This window comes from Alosa alosa, chromosome 21, assembly GCF_017589495.1.
Source record: "Alosa alosa isolate M-15738 ecotype Scorff River chromosome 21, AALO_Geno_1.1, whole genome shotgun sequence".
Taxonomy (NCBI): domain Eukaryota; kingdom Metazoa; phylum Chordata; class Actinopteri; order Clupeiformes; family Clupeidae; genus Alosa; species Alosa alosa.
In genome coordinates this window covers 10833356-10852577 of record NC_063209.1, presented here as the reverse complement: position 1 = coordinate 10852577, position 19222 = coordinate 10833356, and the positions used below count along the sequence as shown (strand labels likewise).

General features: G+C 43.2%; 1 protein-coding gene across 1 annotated transcript; it reads left to right on the top strand.

Moving 5' to 3' along the window:
- Positions 1-1744: 1744 nt before the first annotated feature.
- Positions 1745-11202, top strand: mmp17b (matrix metallopeptidase 17b). Its single transcript, XM_048231736.1, has 12 exons — positions 1745-1834; positions 3502-3841; positions 4936-5068; positions 5205-5358; positions 5599-5707; positions 6097-6274; positions 6473-6649; positions 7358-7478; positions 7710-7786; positions 8365-8514; positions 9355-9615; positions 10527-11202. The coding sequence occupies exons 2-12, from the start codon at positions 3662-3664 to the stop codon at positions 10946-10948; spliced, it is 1962 nt and encodes a 653-aa protein (XP_048087693.1). The 5' UTR covers positions 1745-1834; positions 3502-3661; the 3' UTR covers positions 10949-11202.
- The last annotated feature ends 8020 nt before the right edge of the window (positions 11203-19222 follow it).

Sequence of the window (19222 nt, the reverse complement as noted above, 5' to 3'; positions counted from 1 at the left end):
TTTTTCTCAGTTTGAGTTAAACCACTCTTGGGACCTTGGGAGATTTATGGCCATCCTCTCTACTCTGCGGATTCATTAAGACAACTTGTGCATATCCTCTCAGTGGCCATACTGGCTCAGAGACAGCCCCGCAGCTCTTGAGGGAAAAAAATATAACAACGGGTGATTACCCAGCATTGACGTGTGCTTTGAGATAAGGTACAATAGCTTACCTCCTCCTCCGCACATCCTCATTTCACAAAAAAAACAAGTCTTGGCGTTATCTGGTGACAATGATGACCTAAACATGTGATGAACTTCATTAACACGATGACTGAGACCCACAGTTCCTAAAGATGTCTGTTGTTGTGGTATATGTCCACTCCATGCTGACAATGCACCCCCTACCCCAGTGCGCTGCCAAGTTCTTGAAAACAGGATCTCAGTTGTCTGGGAGATGAGACAGAGTTCAGTTGATCCTTTGTGGTGCACTGACATTCTCCCAGCACACAAACCCCATTCACACATCTATTTCCTCCCTGTTTTGGAGCGCCTGAAACCGCAACTTGTGTTTCACCCCTCCAAACTGCTGCCCTGCTGCTCCTGTGCCCCCGACCTCTGACCTCAATCAAACACCACATTCATTTGGGTCAGGTCTGTCGTCAAGGCAATAGGGGAAGCAATGCCCCCTCATGGCTTTGTCATAAGGCCGTCCCTTGGTTCAGTCTTACTCACCATAGAAGCAAGCAGTGAGCGATGAGTGCACACTTGTGAACTTGAGTTAAATTTAGTTCAGTTGAGTTAAACAGAGGGCACAGCACTTGGGCTACTCTCCTGGTGGTATCTCTTCTCAGTTCACATCTGCATTGACAGGCAGTGTTGTGGTCAAGACACTGAACAGAACACTCAGGTCTTGAGTTTCACTGTACAGAGGAGGCCCACATGGCCCCGTGCACAGTCTTTAGCATGCTGCTTTCTCAATCACGCTGTCCCCAGAGATGCTCATTACCTTGCTGGGCTGGAGACATCAATACATCTGGAAATCTGCTTCTCTCTCCCAGACTCCCTCTCCCTCCCTCTCTCTCTCTCTTCGTCTTACTCTCACAGACTCTCTCTCTTTCTCTTACTCTGTCCCAGACTCCTTCCCTCCCTCTTTCTCCCTCTCTCTTTCTCTCTCTCACTCACTCATTTATTCTCTCTGTCAATCTTCTCTCTCCCTCTCCCACTTTCTCTCCTCTAATCCCTCAGTTGAAAGGTTTTAGTTACACATTTTATTGGTTGTTCCATGCGATATGCTGCCATTTTATTCCACCAAGGTTTATTCTGCTCATCATCTGCCCGGTCTATAGTTTTCCTTTAAACATCAAATGCATTTTGTTAATAATAAAACGAAAGATACAAATAGAAAAACACAGGATGAGGATGTAAATCACTGCGTGAGAGTGATGCTGAGAGAGAGAGAGAGTAAGAAGGAGAGGGGTTTCAAAATCTTCTTACAGGATGAAAAGAGGCTTTTTCTGCATTGATATCGTCTTTAGCAAGCACACACACACACACACACACGCACACATACACACACACACACACACACACACACAGTGACTAAGTAGACATGATGCATCTGGTGAGTGATATTGTGTGTGTGTGTGTGTGGCTGGCAGTGTTGAAGAGACCATTGTAAGAACACAGGGGTCACGGCGTTAGCGGGGTGGGGGGATTGAGAGGGTGGGAGGTGTGTGGGGAGGGGAGGGGGGAGGGGCAGATGAACGAGGGACACATCTGTTCATGGAAAGAGGGAGTTGGAGTAAAGAAGAGACAGCAGAGAGCAGAGGCACCGTGAAGGGAGAAGAGTGTGGTACGTGTATGTGCATCATACCTTTGAGATGATTTAAAACATGCTGATCAGTAGTAACCTACAAAATCTGTTTTAAATGTTCTTTCCTATAGGGAACAAGCGTATGTTTGTTTTGTGCGTATTAGATTAGAATGTGGTCACACACATGTCTCATGTCGTACAGCGGATTTGTGGTTTGCATGCACTGTGGGCCCATCTGTGTGATCTCTTCGCAAACATATGCACGAGCATCCATTAGTTTTCTGCTGGTTAACTTCACTTCTGAGGCAGCATTAGTTGTTTGCATGTTATAAATGTACCATTCAGAAGACTAACTTTTGTGCATGTTGTTACATTTTTATATTCTTACAAATTGAATCCCTTTTATATTCTTGGAATTAGTGCTTTGTTATTGTCTGTTTTTTATATCTATGTCTGTCTATGTTTGTATGTATGTGTGTGTGTGTGTGTGTGTGTGTGTGTGTGTGTGTGTGTGTGTGTGCGTGCGTGCATGCGTGCATGTGTGTGTGTGTGTGTGTGCATGCCTTGGTGGGTGTGCAGAATACTCCTATGAATTTTTACTACCACACTGCTATTAATGATAGTTGTGAGGATGACCCGTAATTAAACCCATTACACACACACAGAGAGAGAGAGAGAGAGACAAACAAGTGCCTTGTTTTGTTACATACTTCTGTCTTTCTTTCCTTTTTTTTCCGACCTATACTCAGTTTCACCTGAACTGTATGCCTCCATTTTAATATGTGCTAATAGCATGTGTCTTTATGTCTTTGTGTTGTCTGTCCCGTCTCCCGTTTTATCACTACACTTTTACTCACAGTCCCCCTGGGGAGCTCTGAAGCCTCTCAGTTTAATTCCATTACTGTATAGCTCTTCGGTTCGTCCTTCTCTCACACACTCGTTCTTCTGTCCCTGTTCTCTGTGTCCCCCCATTCTCTCCAGCTCCACATAAACCAACGCTGCTAATTTAATTAAAGCTCCTCTCATCCTCTCCTCCTCCCCTACTCCTCCGGCACCCCACTTTGGTTTTTCCAGTGAAATGAAATGCATTGCCAGTGTCAGCCTCGTCGCCACATCTTATATGCTAATCCCATCTCCTTCCCGCTCTGATCCCACTAACACATCTCGCCTCTTATGTTAATTGTCTCTGCTCTGTCCCAAACATGCGTACACACAGGTTCATACACACAGACACACACTCACACATCCTCACATCTACAGTAGTGCATACACATATTAATGCTACTTTTCCCCTTTCCCATCTGTCTGTTTTGAGTTGGTCTTATTGTTACACCAGTTACTGCAGAAATCTCAATTCAGGCATGTGTCATGTTCTGGAATCATAATCGTCATCTTCCTAAAATAATGGCACAAGTCATTTTTTGACAATTTTTGTTTTTATATTTTTTTGCCTAAATCATCATCATTCAATTTTTGGTCAACTTTTTTTGTCTTTTCTGAAAAACCTGAACAAATTACTTATGCCATTATTTTAGGAAGGTGACAATATCTTAGCTGTAGTGTTGCCAATTTCAAGTGGAAATGCAATTTCTATTTTTAATATTTGTAATGATTGGAAATATGCATTCAGAAATCAGTGTATGAACAGGAATTCGGTGAAGATATGCAACTAGAAATGTTTATAAATTCAACTAATCTACTTGCAGACCAAAGCAGTTTTGAAGACCTACATGTACATCACCTCCAAAAATGAGGACCTCAAGGCTTAAGTCTCGGAACTGAGGACATATTTAGCAATCTCTGCGCTGGACCCTCGCTCTGCTTCGAACCACCACACGCTTGTTTAGGAGGGACTATGTGTGCGGGATGAGGGTCCACTTGTGGAGCGTCCTTGTCCTGTGTGTGTGTGAGCCTGTGTGTGCCGCGTCCCTCGCCGCTGCCACCACCGCCACCACCACCACCACCCTGCCACTGCCATCCTCGTCTGGAGGCACCTCTCATCAGCCATCAGCCACGCCAACTGAGGACGAGAGCACTCAGTTAGTGGTGAGGGAACGAGGGGGGTGTCCTTGAGCATGAGTGTATTGTGTTGGCCTGCATGTGTTTGCATGCTACATGCAATGCAATGATGAACATTGTCTGTGTGAGTGTGTATGTGAGTGGGCATGTGTGTATATGAGTGGGCATGTGTGTGTGTGTGTGTGTGTGTGTGTGTGTGTGTGTGTGTGTCTGTGTGTGTGTGTGTGTGTGTGTGTGTGTGTGTGTGTGTGTGTGTGTGTGTGTGTTAGTTTGTGTGTGTCTGCATGTGTGTGTTATAACAGAGGGAATTGTGGGTAACCATGTACAGCAAAACAACAGGTGGAAGTGAAGCAGGATAATTAGTTTGATCTTTAAACAAAGACATGACTTTAGCGAGCTTATCATCGTCTGATGTTTGAGACATAACATGAGCAGCACACTGATTGTGTCCTATTAATGTATTATTGTTAGTGAAGAATGCTATTAAAATTGTCTCCTTAATTCCAAATGGAGACACAGTTGACCGAGTAGATTCCAGTGTAGTTAAGAGCAGGTAAAACTTGAGGCTGGCTTGCGAAAGAATAGTTCTTTATTCTGGATGTAACAACAGAGTTCTGGTAACCCTGTTGTACACACAGCACAGCACAATGTTGCAAAGTGAAGCCAAGGTAATGAACTGAAGCCAAGAACTAGGAAACTCCTGGATAATTATAACACCAGAATATACATTCACGTCTGGGGTCAAATTGGAGGGGGGTAAACAGGCAGTGATATAGTCTTATTCAATTAAGACGTCTTGTGGGGGAACAATTAGTTAGGTACACCATTTGCTATTGTAAGGTGACAACATTCTGTCTGCTTACAATAAACATCCTGTCCCCGCAGTTTCTGCAGTATTAAGCAAAGAACCAAAAGAATGACATACAGAAAACCACTAAAATCTAACATTAGTTATAAAAAATTCATCATTAATGCATTAAAATCTGATGCCTAATATGGCGGCAATTCCTTCTTTTCTCAACTCGTTCAGATAATGAATTTACAGTATATACATGCTAGGAACATATGACTACTGATCTATTTAAATCCATCATCTTATTTATGAATTCATCTCAACACAGGATTGGCTGTCAAAGTATGGATACCTCCCACCTTCGGACACCTCTACTGGTCAGCTCCAGACATGGTCAGCTGTCACTCAGGCTGTGAAGGCCATGCAGAAATATGCTGGTCTGGAAGAGACAGGGATTGCTGGTGAGAAGTCTAAAAAACACGTGGTCCAGCTATTTTTTTAATCATTGTTTATTTAATAAATATTAATTCATTCTTCTGTTGCTGTTTTGCTTTCATAAACACACACACACACACACACACACACACACACACTCAGATGACGAAACTGTCCGCCTGATGCACACCCCTCGGTGCTCCCTTCCTGATGAGGACAGGACAGCCAATCAGCCCGCAGGCATCCATGTTAAGGGGCGTGGCCACAGGATGAAGAGGGCAGCGGTCTCCTGGGCACGGCGCAATATCAACTGGAGGTACGCACAGTATACGGAGTGCCAGTTACACAATTTAAGTTATTTCACTTATTTCCTTTTTCATGCAACCTCTTTCTCTGTCAATTATAAGTTATCAATAACAGCTATCAAACATATCTTGTGAAGTTTCTTATTCAACATATTCATGGTTCTATATCTATTAGTAGATATCAACATGTGCCCGTTTTTGTTTGTGTTTTCTCGGGATTTGACTCTCATGTGTTGTCTCATATTTGTCAGGTTGAGCTCATACCCCAGCTCCTCTGCTCTGTCCCATGAAACAATCCGCTCCCTGGTGTTCTACGCCCTAAGGGTTTGGGCGGAACCAACCACTCTGGAGTTCCATGAGGTCAGTCCCCATGCGTTCCCTAAGACATACAGCAGCTTCTCTGTCTATGTCACATTTCTTTTGGCCATTTATTTATGAACACACTGTGCACACACTCTCATGTTACATTTCATTGTCAGTATGGACCCTTTCAAGAGAGTTCCATTATCAGCATCATAGTTGGCCCCACAAGACTTCCTTTTGAACATTCCATATGTTATCTTAATGCAGAGGAAGTAGATTGGGGCCCAAATAGAATGTTCAAGCATTGTTTTTGTTTACCTTGTTGAAAGGGTCTATAGCTGTTAGAGATTAAGGATTAAGGATTAAGACCTCACTTGATTGTCATCTTCACAATGCATGCATGGATTGAATGAATCTGACTTCAAGTTCCTCACTGCTTGCCCCAGGTAGGAGGTCCCGAGGCAGCAGATCTTCAGGTGGACTTCCTTCATGGTCCCCATGGTGACGGGTACCCTTTCGATGGGACAGGGGGTGCTGTGGGCCACGCCTTTTATCCGTCTGACCCCGACAGGGCCGGAGGAGTGCACCTGGACGCAGAGGAGGAGTGGGCTTTCAGGCAGCCAGGTTAGAGGCTGTTGCACTCGCATACATAGAGACATAAACACAAAAGCACACACACAACACAAATACATGCATGCACTCTTTGTACGGTACGTATTCACATGCACATACTCAGTCTCTCACTTTCTCCCTCCCTCTTTCCCTCTCTCTCTCTTTCGCACACTATGTGTGTGTGTGTGTGTGTTTGGTGTGTGTGTGTAGCTTCAGAAGGCACAGACCTGTTCACCGTGCTGATTCATGAACTGGGGCATGCACTGGGCATGTCCCACTCCTCAGCGCGTCGCTCTGTCATGAGGCCCTACTACCAGGGGCCCCTGGGGGACCCACTACACTTCAGACTGGGAGCCCCGGACCTGGAGCAGATCACTTCCCTCTATGGTCAGTGTGTGTGTGTGTGTGTGTGTGTGTCTGTGTGTGTCTGTGTGTGTACGTGTATGTGTGTATGTGTGTCAGAGAGGGACTCTTCGTGCATGCATGTTTTTTTTTTGTAAAGGAGCAAAAGTTGACTTATCTAGTAGTTAAAAATAGCTTACTCTAGGGTGCAATTGTTTTGGATTGATAAGGTAAAAAAGATAAGGTATTCTAGTTTATAATAGCTAGTAGCTAGTATTTAAGCACTACCCTAGTTCAACTTAAAAAGAGCTCTGATCAAATGCTACAGAAGAGGAAGGGCGGAGAGTGAATGCAGTGCGTAATTTCTCAGAAATAATGATGAATCTGTACATTTGCTTTTTTCAATTGGTATTTTATAATTCCATGGTATTCTACGACTTTCACATACAGTAAGTGATGGCTCAAGAGAGGATTATTGTGCAAGTCAAGTTAGAATTTTCCTGGCAATTCTCTGTAATCAAGTTTCTTCACTTAACTGAGATCATCTCCTCTCTGCACTCCCTTTCTCTGTCAGATGTTATATTTAACCATTTAGCATACCATTTGAACATTTTTGAACATGGGGCATGTACCCTCAAAGTATATTATGATTACGGCTTTATAGTAGGCTATAGTATAAAATAGTATGTACCAATGTATGTGTTTGTGCAGCCATTCGCTTCATAATAAAACTCTTCATTTGTGTTTGATCAGGGAAGAGGAGTAATGACCTACCACCAGATGACACCAATGAGGCACGAGAACCTTTGCTGAGACATCCAAGCAAACACACACACAACCACCACCACAGACACACACATGGACACTGGCATAGGTACAGAGAAATTGTTTATTTAGTTCAGACTTTAGTTCAGAATTTCCTGTAGGTGACCAGATGAAACAAGGCCCTAATAACGCTAAGTAATGAACATATTCTGTAAATTACCATGGTAAAAATCAGCTAAACTGTGTTAAAGCAAGTGAAATGTTGATGTTGGAGATAGCTACTACTACTACAAAGTGACTGTTGGTTAACTTTTTCTATATCTTTCTCTTTCAATTACAGCCATGATGACATTGATCGCTGTAACACAAGTTTTGATGCAGTGGCAAAGATTCGAGGAGAATTTTTTTTTTTCAAAGGTGAAGTTTTCATTTTTCATTGTGTTTGTGTGTGTATTTATGTGTGTGTGTGTGTGTGTGTGTGTGTGTGTGTGTGTGTGTGTGTGTGTGTGTGTGTGTGTGTGTGTGTGTGTGTGTGTATGTGTGTGTGTGTGAATTTGTAACTGCGGTCATGACAGGACTGGTGCTGGTGCATTAATCAGACTCTGTCCAACTGGTCATCTCCCATACCTCCTTCATGTTTTCTCCCATTGATTTTGCCCTTCCTATCTTTCTCACACATCCTCAACCCCCTCCTCCCCTAATGATCATATTGTGTTTTATGGGTGCTTTAACTGTCCTCTGTCTAAGCCAGTCTTCTGTCTTTTTCAGTCCTTTGTCTGAGCCTGTCTTCTGTCTGGGGCCAAATCCTAATCAATCATCTTGATATGGCAGTAGAGTATTGAATCTTGAATGTTGAATCTTGACTCTCTTTCCTCCTCCCTTCTTCCCCCTTCTCCTCCTCTCCCTCTCTTCCTCGACCCCATCCTTCATCCTCTGATAATCATGATCTGTCGCTCTCCCTCTCCTGCTCTCTGTGCCTCTGTTGCCCATCTCAGGTCTAAGCATGTGGAGGGTGAGTCGTGGGGGTCTGGTGTCGGGCAGGGCCGTGTCAGTGCGGCGGCTATGGGGGGCTCTCCCTCCCACCCTCACCTCGGTCAGCGCTGTGCTGGAGAGACACTCAGACCACAGCATTGTCTTCATCAGTGGTGAGACACACTCTATTTCTCTTCTTCTTTCACTCTCTCTATGCATGTGTGTGTGTGTGTGTGTGTGTGTGTGTGTGTGTGTGTGTGTGTGTGTGTGTGTCTTTCTAGTTTATGGGTCTTATTTTGCATACCTGATCAAAATATTCAAAAAACTTGTGCAACATTTACATGTCTGTTCTGCTTTCTGGGTATGCCTTTATGTGGCTTGACTAGACTCACAACAGGCATGCCCAGAAAGAAAAACAGACATGCAAATGTTGTGCACCCAAGTTTCTGGAATATTTGCTCGACTTATTTTCTATACCAATGCACATTTACCCATCCACCCCGCCCCGTCCAGTCCAGTGTTGACTCCATGGATATGGCCTTGTAGTGGACAGTGAGTGAACCTCCATGGCTAAAGCCCTCAGTGCTGGGATGTGGGCCCAGGTGCCTACAAGGTCACAGTTGATTAACCCTTAAAGGTGTAGGTTTTTGAACGTTCTAAGTTCCGCAACAATTGAAGGTTCTAAAATTCTATGTTGAATTCAATGAACCCAGATATTCTTTAGAACGTTAATTTCCCAACATTCCCGTCACACCGGTGTGACGGTACTCCTTTAAGGGTTAAAGAGATGAGAGGGGGGCTACTCTATTTCTTCTTTCTTTCGTGGAACCCTCCAACCACATAAACCTAAATCATTCAATTTAAGCAATAAACAGAGACATACTAAACACATACAAGCAAAGAAACACATCACACGGTGTAGTTGGCACCATACTTTCAAGTCCTGCGTGCATGAGTGAGCTGGGCTGTTTTGGTAATGGTTTTGTCTCTCTTCTCTTGTGTTATCATGCAAGACTCACAGGTCTGGCTCTTCAAGGAGCTCTCCCTGCAGGAAGGCTACCCTCGGCCCGCATCCGATCTCACCTCATCAGGAGAGGGCTCCTCCGCCGGGAGGCAGGGGCTGCTGTGGCACCAGAAGGAAGGAGCTGTGTGGGGGGACATGCCAGGAGAGATAGAACAGGACACAGGAAGAGAGGGAGGAGAGGAGGAGGAGAGTGAGACGTGGAGAGAGCTGATCCGAGGAGGGGTGAATGGAATTATCACAGAAGACGACGGTAAGACCAGGGGGAGGAGGTGTGTGTGTGTGTGTGTGTGTGTGTGTGTGTGTGTGTGTGTGTGTGTGTGTGCATCTGTGTTGTTCTACCAAAAATCGACAACAAGTGAAGCCAATCTTAAATACCTTGAAAGTCTCATGGAGCCAGGGGCTGGGTGGGGGGTTTGAAACATGCCAAGATGTTGTTTCTATTTTGACAGGTTAGCCATAATATTTAAGGAGAGCACACAATTCTTAGCGATATCCCTTACATATGGCCTCATTTTCTGCAACAACCAATTAACGCCCACACAAACCACGCTTAACTCATCGAGTGCCAAAAACATAAATGTAAAACAAAAACACTCTAACACACCTTATATGTGATTTTGGGAACTCTGTGATGAATGGAAATGAAATATATGATGATCGAAAACTCATGAAAACGCACAATCTGGACATTTTATCTGGACATTTTATCATAACTCGGTTGCCGCTTTGGGTCGAATCAGTGACACATGCACGTCAGCTCCAAATCAGGCCATTTTCGTGGGTCTATCACTAGGTGGCAGTCTCACCAGGTCTCGCTAGGTCACTTTCCGGAAACTTTACAGGCAACACTTCATATTTCATGAGACGTTATATCTCCATTTCTAGAAAAAAAAACAGCGATTTTGATGAAAACTAGCCACTGTTTAGCTTGGGATTTCTCAGGAACAGAGGCGTGTAGAAATACACGGGTTTGCACCCACTGAGAGCTTAAAGTCTCACCTTTCAAAGCGAGCCATTGTATGTGTTCATAGCTATAACACAGAATATGCTGTGGCTGTACAAAAATCATCAACAATGGTCTAGATTGCTGGCACTCTAGGACAAAGCTTCCGAAAACAGCTTGGCATTTTAATCATTTAATTTTCACTGTACTTGTTTTAGGATCTACGTACCTCTTCAAAGAAAGCTCCTATTGGAAGTTCACCTACCCAGGCTCCGCCCCTGAGGTGGGTTATCCACGCTCTCTGGCCACTGATTGGCTGGACTGCCCTGCTCCGTCCTCAACACTCCACAACCAGGACGACCTCTCCCTGACCCTGCCCGGCGACCGGCAGGAGTTCCGTGAGCGGCATGAGGAACGTGGGGCCTCTGTGGAGGAGGTGGACAATAGAGACAGCGCTGATCAGATCCGACTGAGGGGCAGACACAGACACAAGGGCAGCCACTCGGACAGAGACTTAACCAGAGACAGCCCGCTCTACTGGACCTGTCCTTGCTTGAACAGGGCATCAGGGCGCGCTGCAACACTGCAAATGATGATCCAGAACCTCCTCTGGGTGCTATGCGTTGTCACTCTCGTCTAGTGATGGCCAGGCTGACCTTAATGTATTTATGGGAGAGTGACGCCTTGTGTAATTTTCCGTATCTCTCTCTGGTTTCACACAAATGTTCAGAAACACATGAAATATTTGCATTTTTCCACTCCCCCCCCACCACCCAACCATTAGAACCATGAAATAATTTCTCGAGTTTATATCAATATTTATTTATAAGTAAGCCCTGGATTTACTGTAAACATATACACATGTCTCATGTAAATAAAAAAAAATCTCTTTAATATTACTGTTTATTATAATAAGACCCTCAGTGTGTCATACTTATTTGCACACATACCTCAGACTGTGAAAATATAGACATATGATATATACATCGCCCTATTAGTTTATGAATGAAAATAAAGCCCAACATTTGTTCATTCCCAACATTTCAAAAATGCACAGAAGGCTTGTGCCATGTTTTGAGTGTAGAAATGAATTCATTAGCTCTGCAGTCAATTGTCACTGCAGGTGTGTATTGGGTCACAGGTAGTCTGGGATGTAACACAACCTCTAGGGAGGCTCGGGGTCTTTCAGATTAAAGGAAATTTTGCATTTCATTTGGAAATCAAGGTCTTTGAGTCTGGAGGAAGAGTAGAGAGGCACAAAATCCAAGTTCCTTCTAGTCTAGTGTGAAGTTTCTAGCACCCTAGCGGCAGCAAATGTAATTCAGCAAATGTATATCACATCGTGTATAGAGACGTTACAGTAGGCGTAGGGTTGCCAACTTTTTGATATGAAAATAAGGAACAAGGGGATGGGGGTGGCACACCTCAGTACACCTGCCTACACTTCAGTCAGTAGAAGGGGGACTGCCCTCGGTCGCTGTGGAGCTCTTCCGGTGCCCCGAACCGGCAGAACATCTCAGTGACCAGTCTGTCTGCTGTCGTCCGGGCGCTCTGATCTGGCACTGCATATGCCTCAGGCCACTTAGTGTAATAGTCCATGGCTACGAGCACGTAGCGATTTCCCTGCTCTGTGACTGGCAGTGGGCCCATGACATCGACGGCTACCCGCTCCATGGGAGCCCCGACTGCATATTGCTGCAGCGGAGCGTGCAAGCGTCGTGTGGGGCCCTTCTTTGCTGTGCAGGTGTGTGTGGCGTCGGCTGAGTGTGGCGTCCTCTGATTGTGCCTTCCAGATCTCCTCTCTTGACATCACGTCCACCGGCGCCTGTGCGTCCGTGGCCCCGGCTGCCACTCTGCAGTGCTGTGTTGTAGCGGTGGGCTGCGGTGGGCTGTCTCCGGTCTCTTGATCGCTGTAGCTGACAGTGGAAGGCGGCGAGGCGACCTCGGGGTGCTGCTGGCGAGCGTTGTCTCTCTCGCTGGAGTGAAGCTGGTGAGTGGTGGCTCTCTTGTTGGCGCGGCGCTGGCGAGCGTTACCTCTCGCTGGCGTGCTGCTGGCGAGCGTTACCTCTCGCTGGCGTGCTGCTGGCGAGTGGTGGCTCTCTTGTTGGCGCGGCGCTGGCGAGCGGTGAGTCTCTCGCTGGCTTGCTGCTGGCGAGCGTTGAAAGCAGCAGCTCTCTCTCTCTCTGCCAGTGGTGATGCAGCCTGTAGCCGACGAGCGGGCTCCGGTTGAGCCGTGGCCAGGCTCCTCTCCTCCCTCCGGTGGCTGTGCTGGCACTGGTCTGCTGCACACGGACGCCTGGACAGGGCGTCCGCGTTGCCGTGAAGGCGACCCGCCCGGTGTTGAATCTCCATGTCGTAGTCCCGGAGCGCCTTCAGCCAGCGAGCCAGCTGGCCCTCTGGTTCTTTGAAGTTCAGCAGCCAGGTGAGTGACACGTGGTCCGTTCTCAGCAGGAACCATTTGCCGTAGAGGTAGGTTCGGAAATGGCGCACTGCCATCACCACAGCCAACACTTCTCTGGCACCGGTGAAGTCTGTTGCATGACACAGGATGTCGTCCAGGTAAACCACGCAGCATGTTCGTGGAATGCCCACCAAGACACGCTCCATCAGCCGCTCGAAGTTCTAGCGTGCAGTCCACATAGTGTCCTCTTGTTTGGCAGAGCCGGCCCAGCCGTATGCAGTCCATAGCCAGGGAGGTAGTGAAACTCCCTCCCGCCGTGCCACCTCCTTCTAGTTTGACTGGGGTGTGAACCTGAGGGATGCCGGGGCTGGGCAGTACCTCGCGATGTGTCCCGGCTCGCCACACCGGTAGCATCAGTCTTCGCTGGCCGGCCTCTTCCACTCGCGTGGGCGGCGTTGTGGTGGTTGTGCTGTGGTCTGTCGCGTCGTCTCCAACTCCTCCCCGTCTTCTTCCATCGATGTCTGGCGTACACAATGCCTCGACTCCGTTGTGCGGAAGATGTTTTCCACCCGTTCGGCCTCCGCGAGCGCCGCGGACAGCGAGCAGTGGGCACTCAGGCGAAGGTGTTCTCCCAGCCGCTCCGGGTGGATGCCTTGCACAAACGCTTCCAGTGCCATCACTTCATGTAGACTCTGGATGTACGTTGGGTAGCCCCGCCGGGCATTGTAAAATTGTCTACAGTTTCATATTGTTTAACTTGGCCTGCGCAATACAGTTTATCCATATCGCACCGCTTTATGATGTCATGTCAGTGACCAACAGTGTTGGGAGTAACGAGGTACAAAAGTAATGTAATTACTGTAATATATTGCTTTTTGCTGTAACGCGGTAATGTAAGGCATTACAAAAAACAATTGGGTAATATTTTACTCGGTACAAACTTCAGTAACGCGCATTACAATGCATTTTAACCTGAAATTAAGTGGTGTTATGTTTTGATCACTTAGGACTTAGGTCGCAAAAACAGTGACTTCAGACTTGACTTGCGACTCCACTCAAAAGACTTCAGACTTGACTCGGATTCAAGATTCGAGACTCCTGAACAAGCTGTATTTCATGCAATTGTTGCTTTTTTAATCTAAATTTATTCATGTATTTCTATTTTATTTTACTGCTACATATACTTTGTGAAACGTATAACGAGCGGCATGGCCCCTTTGCCATAATGTGCAATGTAACGCATGCGCTATGTGTGCACACTCACAGATATACACTCACTTTCGGTTACAAAAACTTTGTGCACAGAGGAAATAAGCGAACAGCTACATGCAAGGTGTGTGGCACCAGGATAAATTATGCCTATTCAACAACGTCTAATTTCATCAGGCATCTTCAAATGTACCCAGATAGGTCAGACAGGCCTAGCATATATCGTCACAGGTGACAAGCTAACCATCGCAAGTGTTGTTCTAATGCTGGGAACAGGCAGGGATGGGCAAAAATACAGAATCAGAATGTATTTCAAAATAAAATACCTAATACCCTCATTTTTAATGTATCAAAATAAACTACAAAATACAGTAACTATATTATGTATCAAAATAAAATACTGTATTTTTGTATTTAGAAAATACTCAAAATACTTTTTTTAAGGAAGTATGGAAGCACTGCAAAAAAAGCTTTTTAATATCCCAAACATTTAGCCTATTAAAACTATATATTAAAAAAAACAATACAATTTTGCCGCCATACCAAATAGTATACCGTATGCTAGTCCATGTAGTGTGATCAGAAGAATAATTCAAGAATTTACAATTACATTTAATCATCTAGCTGTTGCTTATCCAAAACGACTGACAGAGCTTTCAATTAATCACATTAAAATTAATAGACCAAAATCATAATTGTGTATCTGTGCCGAATTTCGTAATTCAAGTCCAGTGCAGAACTGAATAAGAAAATCATAAGCCTATGTATCTTGAAGTCCCAGTATGTGAGAAACTTGATATGCCTTAATATCTCCAACCTCAAGTATGCAGCTAATAAGGAAATATAATTGTGAACTTGTCCCCAAGGATGCTACAAGGAAGGGAATTCAAACACACTCAACACCTTACCATCTATTGATGTCATTGTGGTTCATTGAGATATCTGACATTTTTTCTGTTAAAGATTGGCATGGAGACAATAGGACATGGTTGCCTTTGTCGGTGTCCTTATGTGAACTGGCACAGGTAAACTTGCTCATCTTTACTTGCGTACGACTTCACACCAGTGCTTCAGACCAGAGCTGATGCTTCAACAATAGCCGTCACTGAAAAGCTGTGAGTGTCTTTGAACACAGCTGTTCTCACATTAGCTGATTGCGATAAAAATAAACCATTGTTGCCTAATTACCAATTATTCACCTGTGTGTAGTATCTACTTAGAGCCATTTCCTTCAACCCAATAAAATACAAATGACAAAATACTATTTTGTATTTGAAATACACATATTACATGTTTCAGAAATACCCATCCCAAGGAACAGGCAGATTACATCTTTATAGTTGGCCATATGATGACATACTTAGGTTAATACTGTATTTCACCAGTTAGGGCACCAAAATGGCCAGCAGCGGCACTGTGTAGCCTATCTTGACCAGTTTTGGTCTACAATTTGGGGTACAATAAACTACAAAATACAGTAACTATATTATGTATCAAAATAAAATACTGTATTTTTGTATTTAGAAAATACTCAAAATACTTTTTTTAAGGAAGTATGGAAGCACTGCAAAAAAAGCTTTTTAATATCCCAAACATTTAGCCTATTAAAACTATATATTAAAAAACAATACAATTTTGCCCGTCATACCAAATAGTATACCGTATGCTAGTCCATGTAGTGTGATCAGAAGAATAATTCAAGAATTTACAATTACATTTAATCATCTAGCTGTTGCTTATCCAAAACGACTGACAGAGCTTTCAATTAATCACATTAAAATTAATAGACCAAAATCATAATTGTGTATCTGTGCCGAATTTCGTAATTCAAGTCCAGTGCAGAACTGAATAAGAAAATCATAAGCCTATGTATCTTGAAGTCCCAGTATGTGAGAAACTTGATATGCCTTAATATCTCCAACCTCAAGTATGCAGCTAATAAGGAAATATAATTGTGAACTTGTCCCCAAGGATGCTACAAGGAAGGGAATTCAAACACACTCAACACCTTACCATCTATTGATGTCATTGTGGTTCATTGAGATATCTGACATTTTTTCTGTTAAAGATTGGCATGGAGACAATAGGACATGGTTGCCTTTGTCGGTGTCCTTATGTGAACTGGCACAGGTAAACTTGCTCATCTTTACTTATGCATTGCGACTTCACACCAGTGCTTCAGACCAGAGCTGATGCTTCAACAATAGCGTCACTGAAAAGCTGTGAGTGTCTTTGAACACAGCTGTTCTCACATTAGCTGATTGCGATAAAATAAACCATTGTTGCCTAATTACCAATTATTCACCTGTGTGTAGTATCTACTTAGAGCCATTTCCTTCAACCCAATAAAATACAAATGACAAAATACTATTTTGTATTTGAAATACACATATTACATGTTTCAGAAATACCCATCCCAAGGAACAGGCAGATTACATCTTTATAGTTGGCCATATGATGACATACTTAGGTTAATACTGTATTTCACCAGTTAGGGCACCAAAATGGCCAGCAGCGGCACTGTGTAGCCTATCTTGACCAGTTTTGGTCTACAATTTGGGGTACAATAAACTACAAAATACAGTAACTATATTATGTATCAAAATAAAATACTGTATTTTTGTATTTAGAAAATACTCAAAATACTTTTTTTAAGGAAGAATGGAAGCACTGCAAAAAAAGCTTTTTAATATCCCAAACATTTAGCCTATTAAAACTATATAGTAAAAAACAATACAATTTCGCCCGTCATACCAAATAGTATACCGTATGCTAGTCCATGTAGTGTGATCAGAAGAATAATTCAAGAATTTACAATTACATTTAATCATCTAGCTGCTTATCCAAAACGACTGACAGAGCTTTCAATTAACCACATTAAAATTAATAGACCAAAATCATAATTGTGTATCTGTGCCGAATTTCGTAATTCAAGTCCAGTGCAGAACTGAATAAGAAAATCATAAGCCTATGTATCTTGAAGTCCCAGTATGTGAGAAACTTGATATGCCTTAATATCTCCAACCTCAAGTATGCAGCTAATAAGGAAATATAATTGTGAACTTGTCCCCAAGGATGCTACAAGGAAGGGAATTCAAACACACTCAACACCTTACCATCTATTGATGTCATTGTGGTTCATTGAGATATCTGACATTTTTTCTGTTAAAGATTGGCATGGAGACAATAGGACATGGTTGCCTTTGTCGGTGTCCTTATGTGAACTTGCACAGGTAAACTTGCTCATCTTTACTTGCGTACGACTTCACACCAGTGCTTCAGACCAGAGCTGATGCTTCAACAATAGCCGTCACTGAAAAGCTGTGAGTGTCTTTGAACACAGCTGTTCTCACATTAGCTGATTGCGATAAAAATAAACCATTGTTGCCTAATTACCAATTATTCACCTGTGTGTAGTATCTACTTAGAGCCATTTCCTTCAACCCAATAAAATACAAATGACAAAATACTATTTTGTATTTGAAATACACATATTACATGTTTCAGAAATACCCATCCCTAGGAACAGGCAGATTACATCTTTATAGTTGGCCATATGATGACATACTTAGGTTAATACTGTATTTCACCAGTTAGGGCACCAAAATGGCCAGCAGCGGCACTGTGTAGCCTATCTTGACCAGTTTTGGTCTACAATTTGGGGTACAATAAACTACAAAATACAGTAACTATATTATGTATCAAAATAAAATACTGTATTTTTGTATTTAGAAAATACTCAAAATACTTTTTTTAAGGAAGAATGGAAGCACTGCAAAAAAAGCTTTTTAATATCCCAAACATTTAGCCTATTAAAACTATATAGTAAAAAAACAATACAATTTAAGCCCGTCATACCAAATAGTATACCGTATGCTAGTCCATGTAGTGTGATCAGAAGAATAATTCAAGAATTTACAATTACATTTAATCATCTAGCTGCTTATCCAAAACGACTGACAGAGCTTTCAATTAACCACATTAAAATTAATAGACCAAAATCATAATTGTGTATCTGTGCGAATTTAAGTAATTCAAGTCCAGTGCAGAACTGAATAAGAAAATCATAAGCCTATGTATCTTGAAGTCCCAGTATGTGAGAAACTTGATATGCCTTAATATCTCCAACCTCAAGTATGCAGCTAATAAGGAAATATAATTGTGAACTTGTCCCCAAGGATGCTACAAGGAAGGGAATTCAAACACACTCAACACCTTACCATCTATTGATGTCATTGTGGTTCATTGAGATATCTGACATTTTTTCTGTTAAAGATTGGCATGGAGACAATGGGACATGGTTGCCTTTGTCGGTGTCCTTATGTGAACTGGCACAGGTAAACTTGCTCATCTTTACTTGCGTACGACTTCACACCAGTGCTTCAGACCAGAGCTGATGCTTCAACAATAGCCGTCACTGAAAAGCTGTGAGTGTCTTTGAACACAGCTGTTCTCACATTAGCTGATTGCGATAAAAATAAACCATTGTTGCCTAATTACCAATTATTCACCTGTGTGTAGTATCTACTTAGAGCCATTTCCTTCAACCCAATAAAATACAAATGACAAAATACTATTTTGTATTTGAAATACACATATTACATGTTTCAGAAATACCCATCCCTAGGAACAGGCAGATTACATCTTTATAGTTGGCCATATGATGACATACTTAGGTTAATACTGTATTTCACCAGTTAGGGCACCAAAATGGCCAGCAGCGGCACTGTGTAGCCTATCTTGACCAGTTTTGGGTTACAATATACAGGTAGTGGGCTCTCTGTTGATTTTAATGAGTAGGCCTAAGCCTAAAGTTACAGCATTTCTATCACAATTTACCAGACTTCGACCTTTTGTCTGCTTTTAACAAAATTCTGGCTATGATTGTTCCTTGTATTGCATCATGAGCCATCACTGTGCCTATTGCATTCTACTGTTGTTAGCCTTAAGCCTAGCTCAGTCATTATGTTATACCACATCGCCCTCCATTAGAAGTGAAATGAGCTGCATTGAGCATAATAAACTGCATTTAGAATTCCAAATCCATATTTCTAGATATTTTGGTAAAAGTAACATTACGATTTTGAAGTAACTTGCCCAACACTGGTGACCAATCGTCTTGCGGCAGTCAGCAGGAAGCATCAAAGATTAGTCACACGAGTAAACGAGTTTAGATAATGAATGTTTTTTTAAATGGATGTACACAGATTTCTGAAGCATCAACAACATTCCTCCTACTGATTATGACAGAAAACGGCCTTGACTACAAGCCCAACGTGAGTGAGCCCCAGAAACAATACAAAT

Coding starts and splice junctions, on each gene's coding strand:
- mmp17b (XM_048231736.1), top strand. CDS start 3,662: ATGAGGGTCCACTTGTGGAGCGTCCTTGTCCTGTGTGTGTGTGAGCCT. Junction 3,842..4,935: donor ACGAGAGCACTCAGTTAGTG/GTGAGGGAACGA, acceptor ATCTCAACACAG/GATTGGCTGTCAAAGTATGG. Junction 7,479..7,709: donor ACACATGGACACTGGCATAG/GTACAGAGAAAT, acceptor TTTCAATTACAG/CCATGATGACATTGATCGCT.